We start from the raw sequence: 13,845 nt of genomic DNA on the forward strand, positions 1-13,845 counted from the left end.
GATAATGATTATCATTAAAGAATTACTTTTTTTATGATAAATAACATGAATAAGGAATTTCTGTAATCAATTGTAACATCCAAAATTAAATCCTCAACAAATAATCACAAATCCATATTCCGGTTATTGCTGTACATGTAGCTCCATAACCCTGTCGCAAAAAGATTTCTAGAAATAGTATTTACTCATACTGTAAATACATTAAATTTTGAACATAAATACACGATTGTCAGTGAATAACTGATATGTATGCAGTATAATGCAGTACAAGGAAAGATACGTTAGTCAATTCTAACATCTATTACTAGTAATCATTCATAAGGTAGCTATACAAATTTGAAACTAACTTATGTTAGAATAAACAGTCATCTAAAATTGAAAATACTTCTTTTTTATTTCTCTGGGAAATCACGGTAATTGATTGCAACCAATGTAATAGCTACTGTTAATGGAACGAAATATGCAATCATCTGAACAAGTGACATAGGGATACATTTTATTATCTACCTCAACGTGATTTTATTTATTTTTTATAAAATTAAATTCAATCGACATTCACATTCTGTTCACCACTACCAAAATAACTTTGATATACATTCAATTAATTCAATTAATAGTGGTATAACATCTCACGTTCAGTGTTTTTAGATGTTTATACCTGCTTGGTTTTCAAATCTTGGCCTTATAAGTTAATAATGAAAGTCAAGCCACAATAGTGCTTCGGACACACCAAGTTTGATAATGGAATTTCATGTTAAAAAGTCCACCTATCATGAACCAGCACAACAACAAAAATTATCGAAGAAACTTCTTATTTTTCTGAGCATCTGCATAGTTCCTGTTTGTTTTGGGTTTTGTTTTGTGTGTGTTTTGGGAGGAAAAGTGGGGGAAGAGGGTATTGGTTACGATTCATAAAACAAAAAGGTCTTATACTAAGTTCACATACAACTTACAGAGAGACATTTTCTGGGTTAAAGTTAAGAAATGGTTGGTTTCCTATGAATACAACAACAATATTCATAAAGATATCCCTCCTTATATGGTGAATAGATGGGTTGAATTAATCTAGCTTATTGATATCACTATGTTCCAGACCATATGAGTATTTGGACCGTACGTGTACGGTCCGGACCGTATACGTATACCCGTACGGTCCGACCATACGCGTACGGTCCGACCATACGCGTACGGTCGGACCGTATGAGTATACGCATACGGTCCAGCTGGCAATACATGTCATTGAATCAAATGGGTTAAATTTAAACAAACATATATCGAAATCTTTATTTTTAGTTTTACAAATAGTTATTACAATTATAGATGGATAAAGTGAACAAGCGAACAATTGAAATTAATTTTTTGTTGAACTGTACCTCTGAATCCTATTTTTGTACTCCCGCATAAGGTGACACTAGCTACCACAAGTAACGTAATACTTACTTTTACATGTTTGCAGTTCGTGCATGTTCCTAAGCTTTGCATATTTTGTTTGTAATATTCTAAAACAATTGTCCTCCCACAATATGCTTACTTCCGATATCTTCAATTTCAGTGAGCAAAGTTTAATACAAAAAAAATGTAATGTATTACATCGACATGCTAATTATAAAAGATTAACAGATTTGATAAGCGTGCTTTTTTAAGTAATTAAAATCTAAAGTTTGTATTTCAATTACAATTGAACTTTTTATATTAATTTTAGAGTTAAGTTGTGTTGATCTATTATATGCATTTGTATCTAATAAACTTGACTAACTTCTTAATATTAGTCAGACCGTACGCGTACGGTCCGACCGTATGAGTATTTTGAAAAAGTACGCATACGGTCCAAATACTCATACGGTCTGGAACATAGTGATATCAATAAGCTAGATTAATTCAACCCATTTTTTCACCACATAAGGAGCTAATGTCATCAGAAATATACATCAACCTTGATTCATACCGTGTCATTGGTTTGCTATGTAACTCTATTTTAAATCCTTTCCAAGTCTGGCAAACCATAAAATCGTAAAAATATTAAGCGAGAAAAACATTTGTAGCTCTGGTATTTACGATGAGTTTACTAATGATGCGTTTACTTTATTATGAACAAAATGCAGAGACATAGATTTTGTTAATTCAACACTTATTAGAACACACCGGCGAAATCGCAGGCATTCAGAGCGTGGTTGAAAGTATGTAAAGTGTTGTAGGAAGATTTAATGACTTGAGAATTCCTGGAATAGGTACTTGAGGACAGGAAAATGGATTTTTTATCCCTTCTTTATTTCTACAATTCCCATTTTTTTTCCTGTTAATTACAGTGTGAACATTTATTTAGTATATTATGAACATGCAAGCTTCAAAATACCGTTAAATTTGTAACGGTCAAACATGACTTATGGATTGTAATCTTCCCACTTGAAGAAGCTGTATATTTGGTCTTGTTTTCAGCACAGGTTTGATTATGGTTAACAATCAGAGTAGATGTTGTCGATACTCCTTTAACCTCAACATTGCCAGTTTCTAGACAATCTATAAATAAAAGGTGCTTATTAGAACTGATGAGTAACAATAATCCTTTTAATGTGTGTTGCCGTAAAAGCTTAATACAGGTTTTCTTTAAATCTATTATATTACTCAAAATGTATTTGAATTTGAAACGGTGAATTGAAGGTGTTTTCCACATCAATTTTCGAATTACATAACTGATATGAATTTACTTCCGGTATACAAAAACGTCCAATGATAAATTTGTTTATACTGATTTAAAATAATATATGGTTTCTTATTTGCTACCTCCAGTTAGTCACTTCTGGTATCAGATGATAGCTTTATTCACAGAGATTCCAAAAAAAATGTCGTGAATAAACTTTTGCATACAAAAGGGAGACAATTTTTAACATGCAATTTAGAAAATGATATTCAGGCCTCACATGACACAAGTTTTTACACTGATACCAAAATTATACGGTTTTTAGATGCTTTTGTCTTCACCAAATGAGAATAATTAGCTTATTCCGGTCTATTGGAGGTATTTTAGTATGCATTTTTTCAAAATATATTGTATCTATGTACTTTTTCATGAAAAAAAAACTTTTTGGCGTTATTATAAACCAAGTTTCAATAATAACCAATTTCCCTTAAAATGAAAGACCACACGGGCAATTACTTCTATTCAATGTCCTTAGACTGTTACCAAATGTATCATATCTGCTTTAAAATGAAACAAATTTTTTGCACTGAATTTGTTCTAAACATCAGCCCAATAATGTTAGATCTGTAAATTTGCATTTGCAAATTGTTTGTTCTTCCCTTGCCGGGATTCGAACACGTGGTACTGAGATATCGTGACACCAAATCGTCTGCATTGTATCCGGCGCGCTAGACCACTCCAACACCTTGGCTTCACAAATAATAAAGCTTTCGGTGGCCGGGTGCTACCTTTCCTCGTCAGTTTTAATTTAGCGTCGTAATATAGTACATGATATATAAGGCATGATGGTATTGTTACAGATCAGCTGAATTATCTACATTAAGGATCCTACAAATTAATGCAAGATACAGTTACAGAAATAATTATATTTATAAGTACATCTGAACCAGTGACAACTATACAACATATTGATCCATCGGATCACCAGCAGTGATGTTGATACATGGCTGTGTACATTTCTGTATATACAAATCGTCTAAACATCAGCCCAGCAATGTTAGATCTGTAAATAAGATTCCCTAAATAGATCCTTAAAAGTGTCAGAGAAAATGCAAAATCTAGCAAACGCGAAATTAATAACATGACCTTGATCTTTGACCCTAACTTCAATATCACTTTTTGGGCTGACATGAATTATCATTGATATGGTTATACAATGTATTTATAAATTAACTGTTTACTAAACTTTGAATTTTTTGAAATACAAAGGCTTTGCTACCTCAGACATATATTACCTTAGCTGTATTTGGCAAAACGTTCCGAAATTTTGGTCCTCAATGCTCTTCAACTTCGTAAATGTTTTGGCCTTTTAAACTATTTTGGATTCGAGCGTCACTGATGAGTCTTTTGTAGCCGCAACGCGCGTTTGGCGTATCTACAAATTTAGTCCTGGTATCTATGATGAGTTTATTTACAACCACTAGATCGATGCCACTTCTGGTGGAAATTTATTTCCCCGAGGGTATCACAAGCCCAGTAGTCAGCACTTTTTGGGATGACATGAATTATCATTGATATGGTTATATTTATAAATTAAATGTTCACAAAATTTAGAATTTTTTGAAATACTAAAGCTTTTCTACCTCTGGTATAGATTACCTTTAGCTGTATTTAGCAAAACATTTAGAAATTTTAGTCCTCAAGTTCTTCAACTTCATACATTTTTTGGCCTTTAAATCTTTTTTGGATTCGAGCGTAACTGATGAGTCTTTTGTAGACGAAACGATTAACTGTTAACAAAATTTAGATTTGTTTTTTGTTTCTGTTACAGAGGAGATACAGTAACAAAGTGTTTGGGAATGAACTCTTACCATACAAAAGTCTTCGACTTAACTAAATTAGTTTGACAAGCGTAATAACTGTTCGATATGATATTCAAAATATCTAAGCGACATCTTGGAAAACATTTTTAAAACCACAAAAAAATGGTTTGGCGAAAGAAGAAAACAATAATGATAATTATAAATATTAAGAGATAACAATCAGAGAACAATTTAATGTCTTTCTACTTCAACTTTCAATAATAAAGGATTAGATTCAAAAATGGAAGAAGATGCCAGTTTGGGGAACACCCTACGAGATATATGAAAAATCTAAAGCATTATGTTTTTTGTTCAATCATTAATGAAAATGAAATAGTGAAATAATTTTCCGCTTTTAGTAGCCCATATAGTTCATTATTGGTCAAAATAAGCTAAGAAACGGTGACACTTCATTTTCAACTAAATAAGAAATTAATAAAACCGCCAAATACCCATTTTCAGGGCAATTCAGACTATGAACAATAAGAAAATAGCAGAGTGAAAAACAACCGAATCTGAATTAAATTTCTTATCATCGCATAAATTTCTTATTTTACGGTTTTTAAAAAGCTTTAAGGGTATTTTAACAAACAAAGGGCATGACAATTTTCATAAACCTGACACTATTCATCGTTTTGTCGTCATCTTCATCGAATATTGCTCGGTGAGTTAAATAATTTTTACAACTATACCATAAAAACATGTTTGTACACTCCAAATCATGTTGTCCGCATACACAGTTTGTATTTGACTTTTCTACTCTTTACACAAGTATTTAACATTCCAAACTAAAATACAAATTGAAAGAGTTGGTATTGCTTTGCTTTATAAAAAAAGAATGGCAAACGTAGATACAAGTAAATGTATCTCGTCTTAGGGAGGAATAAATCCTACTTTGTAAACGATCCCTCTGCTTCAAACAAAAAATTCTCTGAAACTGATATTATCAAGATAATTGATTTCTTAATTGACAACATATTTGTAAAGTTCGGAGAACGTGTTTTTCAACGGACTGTTGGCATTCCAATGGAAACAAACTGTGCCCCTCGACTTTTTTCTTTATTATTATGAGGCTGACTTCATGCAGTAACATCTTAGGAAGAAAGATAAGAAGTTAGCAATATCCTTTAACTCTACTTTTCGCTATTTAGATGATTTTCTTTCACTAAAAAAATCAAAATTTGGTGACTAGGTGGAATGCATATATCCCATTGAACTAGAGATAAAGGATATTACATATACAGTTAAGTCGGCTTCATATCTTGACTTACATCTAGAAGTTGACAATGAGAGTCGGCTGAAAACAAAACTTTACGACAAAAAAGGTGATTTCAGCTTTCCAATTGTGAACTTTCCATTTCTAAGTAGCAATATTCCAGCAGCACCTACATACGGGGTATATATCTCCCAATTGATACGATATTTCCGTGCTTGCTTTTCCTATCATGATTTTCTTGATAGAGGGTTGCTGCTCACAAGGAAGCTATTAAACCAAGAGTTCCAAATGGTGAAGTTAAAATCATTCCTTCGTAAATTTTACGGACGCCATCACGAGTTGGTTGATCGTTATGGAATAACCGTTTCACAAATGATATCGGATATGTTCCTAAATTCGTAACTACAATCCCCTTCCCTTTCATGAATGTGACCTACCGAATTTAACTATTTACCGGATTAGTTATCACATAAGCAACACGACGGGTGCCACATGTGGAGCAGGATCTGCTTACCCTTCCGGAGCACCTGAGATCACCCTTAGTTTTTGGTGGGATTCGTGTTGTTTATTCATTAGTTTACTATGTTGTGTCATGTGTACTATTGTTTGTCTTTTTAATTTTTAGCCATGGCGTTGTCAGTTTGTTTTAGATTTATGAGTTTGACTGTCCCTTTGGTATCTTTCGTCCCTCTTTTGTATTGAAAGCTGTTTTTCTATAGATAGTTCAAATAGTGTCTTGAAGGAAATCTGCTGACATGATTCCCTTAAAGAAAACCGGGGGCAAACGTGTTAACCTCTTGTCAACCATCTTCTTTGGGAAGTATGATCACTGGTTTACCAATTTGAGAGTCCATCAATGTATGTGCTGTAAAAACGATTTTCTCACAAGATGGGCATTCTCTTTTAGCAAAGGTCGAAATTTATAACGTCAATAGCCCTTTGACCTTGAGATCTAATTCAAGGTAATAGGTCAGTGATCAAATATCGTAAAATCACAGGTCATTCACTTGTATTGTTGAGGGGATTTACTGATTTCAATAAATAAGGGAAGAAAAGAACTATACGCATTCCCCGTATTATTTTGACTTCATTGCGTTAAAGTTGCTCCATGTCGGAAACAATTATTTTGCTTACGCATCTTATCTTTAACTCTTGGAGTTTCTATGAAATAATAATAACAATTCAAAATGAAGAACATGACCTCAAAATGGACAAAGGATTATATATATATATATATATATATAAGACTTCAAGGTCTCTGTGAGTAAAAGTGTATGAACTATTTGAATATACATGTATCCTCTTTATCAAATTATCAATGGAAATAACTCGCATCATATGTCATTGGATTACATCGATTAAACTGAACAAAAACATTCATAAGAGAAGACGAATAATTTGGAGAAACAAGAAAAAGTTTTCAGTTATAGAGGGTGAATGGGAAAACCCAGATCACTGTACAACATCATTGGCCAAAATGTCCTTTCAATATGTCTTGAAACAAAAGCAAAAACATCTCAGACGGCCATCAGAAGTACAGTTCATAATGATGTTAGGACAATGCTGGGATGAGAATTGTTAAGTATATATTACATTTTTTTGACTTATTTATATTTAAGACTAAGAGATCTTAAAACTGTTCTATGGAAAGAACTGACTAAATCAATTCTAGCCGTAGAACTGACCAAATCAGTTCTTGTCATAGAACTATTCGAGTCGTAGAACTGTTCTAGCCGTAGAAATGTCTAAAACTGTTATAGGGTAGACCTTACTAAATCAGTATAATAGAACTGACCACATCAGTTCTATGAAAGAACTGTTCTAGATAGAACTGTATAAAAGGTGTTAGGATGACAGTTCTATATACTGTTCTAGAACAGTTCCCCTGAAAAATTCTGACAGATTTGATGAGAGGTTAGAAGTGATCTCCACAAGATTTTACTTGGAGATATATATACATGAGAAGACAATCAAAATCACTATTTGCTTTGTCCATCATACACTTCAAACAGGATCTTACTTCTTGATAAACTGTCTGCGTATGTAGTTGATATTGACATGAAGTTATTACTATTTGGTGATCAATCTACATGTATGAGACAATATTCAGATAAATCGAGCTGTTCATGAATACATAAAAAATTCAATGAGATTAAAATAGAAAAATAAATTTCATATTCTGAAACTAATTAACATGTTGCTTTGTATGTATGTATTTTCGGTGTGAGCCAAGGCTCCGTGTTGAAGGTCGTACTTTAACCTATAATGGTTTACTTTTTAAATTGTTATTTGGACGGAGAGTTGTCTCATTGGCACTCACACCACATTTTCCTATATCTATGTATTTTTATTCTTTTTTTTTTTTATATTCAAGTTCTTAGTCCGTAACCGGCAGAAATATAGGTGAAATAGAAATAAAAATGAAAAAAAAAAAAACTCGTAAAATTTGATATCCAAAAGCTAACAATAAAATAAGAAATGGAAATCCATGTTCTATATCATTCAAACCATCTTTGGTTTATTTTATGTTTTGCTATTGAAAGACCTATTATTTTGTTCTGTTTATAATTTTTTTCATCTTCCGCCACATGTTTGTCTTGTGGCGTATAGTGATTCCCCAATATGTCGCTTAGAGGGTTTGTCTATGATATCGACAGCACTATCTGACGTAACACTAATTATTGGAATGTGACTGTTTAAAGAATCCCATATACTAGTAATTTTATCTTACCATATCGGGAAATAGGTATTTAGTCGGATATTAACACGTATTTGTGATTTGGTTAAAGCCGGTTTTGTTATAAATATACGGAGAAATGTCGAAATGTTCAGGACTTAATTAAATCCGTATTTCGGTAGGATGGTGCCAGCATACGATTTTTATTGCGTCGTACACTTTTAGAATAATCTAATTAGATTAATCTAATGGTAATCACAGAAAGTGACCGGCGAGCAATTTTTAATTGTAGCTTATTCAACCTTAAAACAATTTTCCACTACAAACGAATGTTGCTTTATACAAATATAAGGACTTAGTTCGCTAAATCTACAAATTTTATTAGATATTATGATTTTTTATTGCAATAGATTAATATGCTACATATACTTGTTATTTAAATTTACGTATATTCCAACTAATTTGATTCGTTCAGGGACAGTTACATGTTAAAATTTTCGATGTGAGATAGAAAATGGAGGAAAGCAAATATCATATTGCACGGTTATTTTTAGATTATCTTAAAACTAGTGATGGCAATCGTTCGTAAGGCCGAGTACTCGAGTACAGTTTTAGTACTCGGATACTCGTTTGCCTGTTATACATCTTGAGATATGTCTCTTCACTTTTCCACTCACTTTTCCGTTAAAATATCCCCTTCGAAAGACTAAATAAAATCAATTAACACCATAAATATGTTTATTCTGATGATACTATGTCTTATACTAGTAGTAGTATCAGCATTGTCCTTTCCTTCCAAGGAGATTTGTCTTATAAATATAGATAGAAAGTCAAACAGTCTTTCGTCTGAAATTGTTGACCATCATATGTTTATTCAAAAACAAAATCAAAGTGACCTGCGGTGAACCCTACACAACTGATAAGAGACATGTTTAACAGTATTGTACAGAGATCCACACTATCATGGAATAATAATTAACAGTTACTCCTCACAAATGTAAACACTTATCTTTATTTGTTAACCAAGACGGCTACATAAACGTAAGTGGTATGATATATAAAGGCAACAGTAGTATAACGCTGTTCAAAACTCATAAATCCATGGACAAAAAACTAAATCGGGGTAACAAACCAAAACCGAGCGAAACGCATTAAATATAAGAGGAGAACAACGACACAACACCGAAACGCAACACACACAGAAACAGACCAATCATCAGACAAAACACCACGAGAATAACAAATGTAACATGAAAAACAAATACATGAATTTGGGATAGACAAGTACCGTGCCACGTCTTATCTCAATATCTCAAAAATAAGAGACAACACAAACGACTCAACGTTAAAATGCAACACAAAGAGAAACGAACAATATTATAACAATGACCATCGTCCTGACTTGGTACAGGACACTTTTAAAGGGGAATAAAAGTGGTGGGTTGAACCTGGTTTTAAGGCATGCCAAACCTCGCACTTTAATGGCAAAGTTAAATATAACATTGAAATGACAACATAATATTACAGGACTACAATACAAATAAATAGGAGAACATATTAGACACAGAAAAACATGATTAATAGATAACAAAAAGCATCAGGTTTAAAATTCAATACGCCAAAAACGCGCCTTGTCCACACAAGACTCACCAGTGACGCCAAGATATAAAAGATCGAAAGTGAAAAAAGTACAAAGTTGTACAGCACTTAAGATCAAAAGTTGAAAAGGTTTCGCAAAATACGGCATTGTTTTTAGGCCCGGAATAAGAACATTCTTATTATATAGAACATTTGAATTAATTTATTAACTCTGTAAATAAACTCATCATGGATACCAGGACTAAATCTACGCCAGACGCGCGTTTCGTCTCCAATAGACTCATCATCACGTAAGTGAAACTATACTCTAATTGTTTAATTTACAATTCAAAGAAAGACGAAAGCACGAGAGCGACATTCAAACCTAAAAGTTGAAAATAAATTGTCGACGTCCTGGCTGAAGGTAAGAAAATTAGACAAACGATATAGTGCAAACAAACCACACACACTAAAAAATAAGACTGAGCAACACGAAAAAGCACAAGTGATTTGAAGTCCAATTGTTGTTGACAAATTAATAGGCAAGTCGTATTATAGAAAATACCAACTCATCATAAACATATAATACATATACTGTCTTCTTTGTCGGACTTAATATGCAAATATTTATGATTTTATTTGAGTTTAGTTCATGAACATGTACACAAGCAATTATAGCTATTTTTAGGTAGGTCATTTGTAGTAAAGGCGGTCGGTAATTCATTGTGTAATTGACACCAAAAAAAACCAGAGGAACCAAGCTATTTTTGTTGTACTTTTGTCTTTGGTTATTTTTTTCTGAAAGGTAATAACAAAAACACTGCATCCCACCTAAACCTTTTTATTGACGTTTAAGGTTCATCCGAGTACTCGCGAGTACTCGAGTATCATGACCGAGTATCTGAGTATTAAATTTCAGATCTTTTTACATCCCTACTAAAATCCGATTATACTATAATTGTATAATATAAGTACACGTATAAGAAAACATTCTGCAAACATATAAACGCGTATACTAATGCCAATTTTCGTATGATATCTTAAGTTCATGGAATGAACAATATTTTAGCTTTTGAAATTCGTCCTGACTGGTAATTCGCCAACATTTTTAATAAATTTTATGGTTCCTCTTTCTCAACTCTTGTCAAAATAATGAATTTCAAAGTAAAACTCAAGAGGACCATTCTATTATATATTGTTTCATTTTCAACATATGTCTATGAACTTTGTCAAACAAACATACTTATAATGAAATTAAACGAATTTAAATATTTGTAAACTGTGAAATAAAGTTAGTAGCATTGCTTTTCTTGGGTCTTTTTTATGGGTAGTATATATATCTGTAGTATGTCTCATCGTTAATCACACCTCCCCTAATTGTTATTTGTATATTTATTATCATTATACGAAAATTATAGTTAACTGACCAGTCAGAAACGAGTAGTATGTCATTTTTTTAAGTGGAAATGTAATAAACCCAGGATATAATACTTCAATTAATTATTACTGCCTATCAGTTGATTTTTTTATTAATTTCTTATGATCTTCTATGGCATTGCATCATAGACTTTCGTAGTACCCAGTATTTGTATTCCTGTGACAAAAAAAACATAATTGAGTATGGTACGCGAGGATTGTTCATTTTTTTCTCTTGATAAAATGACATATTAATTGCAAAACTGTCGCCCATCGTTTCATCTTGGTTTATTACTTTTCAGTCGAGCATTTCTTAATTACTTATTTCGGTTCAACTTACTTATTGTATATTGTGGTCCTTGATGAAACGGAGGTGGTGTTGGTGGTGGTGTTGATGTCATTGTTACTGTTGTTGGTGCTGGTGTCATGTTTACTGTTGATGGTGATGGTGTCGTTGCTTCTGTTGTTGATTGTGCTGTTAATTTCGCTATTCCTAATTCTAAATTCTATTAATTAGGGCAACACAAATTATCAGAATAAAATAATTTAAAGTCATCTTAATACTAATATAAAATAAGGATATTATTGTAATGGATGATATAAAGGGAGAAAGGGGAAATTCGCCAACTACCTTTTAAATTAGTTAAAACGTATTCGGATTGAGAATCACTCTAAATCAAATCTTTAAAAAGTTCCAATGAGTTTTCTATTCTTTTACCTTACGCGGTAAAAATATAACGGACGCATTAAATTGTGCTTCTTATGAAAATTTTGTTCATAATTGCGCGCAGTTTTTTTTTATTACATTCACGAAAATTCATTTGTTAAGGTAACGAAGTAAAATAAAGACGATTCGTAATAAACATGTGACAATTAATAATTTTTTAACATTTCTAACAAATGATTTTTTTCCCCTATTTTCTTTGAAAGTAATATATTAAGAAATAATGAGCAATTCTGCCATTGCCTGATCCTTGAATATTTTGGGGATTGTTTTGCACAGAGGAGTCCTTGCGCACTACAAACAGAATCAGAAAAGAGAAGAGAAGATGACTTATTTAATTTTATAGTGCGCAAGCATAACAACACGGACTAATCTTGCTTAAAACCTATCTTATACCTCGTTATTGGTAAAATCAGTTCTCTATTTTCATACAATGTATCGATTATTGTCCATATTTGTACGCGCAAATGAAATTTACTGAATATATAAATGCACTTGCCGACCTAATTACAATCAGTCTGACAATTTTATGACCAAGCAAGTAACATTGAAAGTCTATAATAACTTCATCACATAAAATATCAGCTCAAGATAAGTAGAGGAAGCCATTTCCACTCTGTTTTTTATTATGGTTATATATATTTCTATCTGTATTCATTTGATGAATAAAGTCTTTTTCAACTGATATTTATGGTTCGTTTTTATATTGTACTAATACACCACTGTCCAGAGTAATGGTAGGGTTAGGATCACGCTACCATTTTGTATTTATGTGGCTGTCCAAAATCAGGAGCCTGAAATTCGGTATTCGTATTTGTTTTTCTGTTTCAATTTTTTTTCGTTCATTTTTAAGGTTGTTAGTTTTCTCGTTTGAATTGTTTAACATTTGTCATTGCGAGGAATACTATAACTGACTATGCGGTATGGTCATGGGCTTTGCTAATTGTTTAAAGTCGCATGGTGACCACCCAAGGTAAATTTTGTGTCATCATCGCACTCCGCATTTAAGTCCTGTTCATAAACAAATCCAATTGCTTTGCAGTAAAAAATTGTATATTCTTGGCGATCACAAATACAAATTTAGTTGTTAATTTCTGTGTCAATTGATCTCTTGTGAAGAGTTGTCTCATTTGCAATCATACTACATCTTTTTTTTCTTATATTCTCCAAACATTGATATTGGACTAGGATGGAGGAAGAGAAAGCTTACAAAACTACAATGTTCAGCTTTCTGCAAAAAGTTTTAAGAATCATACCTAAGATTATAAACCAGGCTAGTTGTTTGGGTTTTTTAAGAACACAATAATAGAGCGTCAAACTATAATTTAAAAAAATATATGACTGTATGTTTTGTTCCAAAATAAATTGTTTTATCGTACGGTATTGTTAATCGGATAATACAAGAAAACTTACAAAAATAAAGCAAAGTGCCACTACGACTTGAACAGTAGTCATCTTCATATGAAAGAGAAAAAAACACACATTTCGTTAATGCTTATTCTATGTTAAAACGTATGTTCAATTGATACATTTTGTACCTAAAGTTAGCAACTTCATAAAACAATTATGAAAACACTTCCTAGTTCAAAGTTACCTAGTAATATATTTGGTTTTATAAAATTCATAATATTAAAATGGTACTACTGCAACATGTTATTCTTTTGAGTATAATAATATTTGCAATATTGCAATATGCAGCATTAAATTAAGCGTAAAATATATATCAGTACAGTA

The 13,845-nt window shown here is 32.1% G+C and overlaps 1 protein-coding gene across 1 annotated transcript in view; it reads right to left on the reverse strand.

The window, feature by feature from the left end:
• The window catches only part of LOC134722333 (uncharacterized), a 29,733-nt gene extending 16,167 nt beyond the window's left edge, over window positions 1–13,566 (reverse strand). The window contains exons 1-3 of the mRNA XM_063585945.1: window positions 13,525–13,566; window positions 11,728–11,893; window positions 2,354–2,517 (exon numbers count right to left, since the gene is read on the reverse strand). Coding sequence (XP_063442015.1) covers window positions 2,354–2,517; window positions 11,728–11,893; window positions 13,525–13,566 — 372 coding nt within the window. The remainder of the gene's footprint in view (window positions 1–2,353; window positions 2,518–11,727; window positions 11,894–13,524) is intronic.
• Between the last annotated feature and the right edge of the window lie 279 nt (window positions 13,567–13,845).

Source organism: Mytilus trossulus, chromosome 6 (assembly GCF_036588685.1).
Source record: "Mytilus trossulus isolate FHL-02 chromosome 6, PNRI_Mtr1.1.1.hap1, whole genome shotgun sequence".
Lineage (NCBI taxonomy): Eukaryota > Metazoa > Mollusca > Bivalvia > Mytilida > Mytilidae > Mytilus > Mytilus trossulus.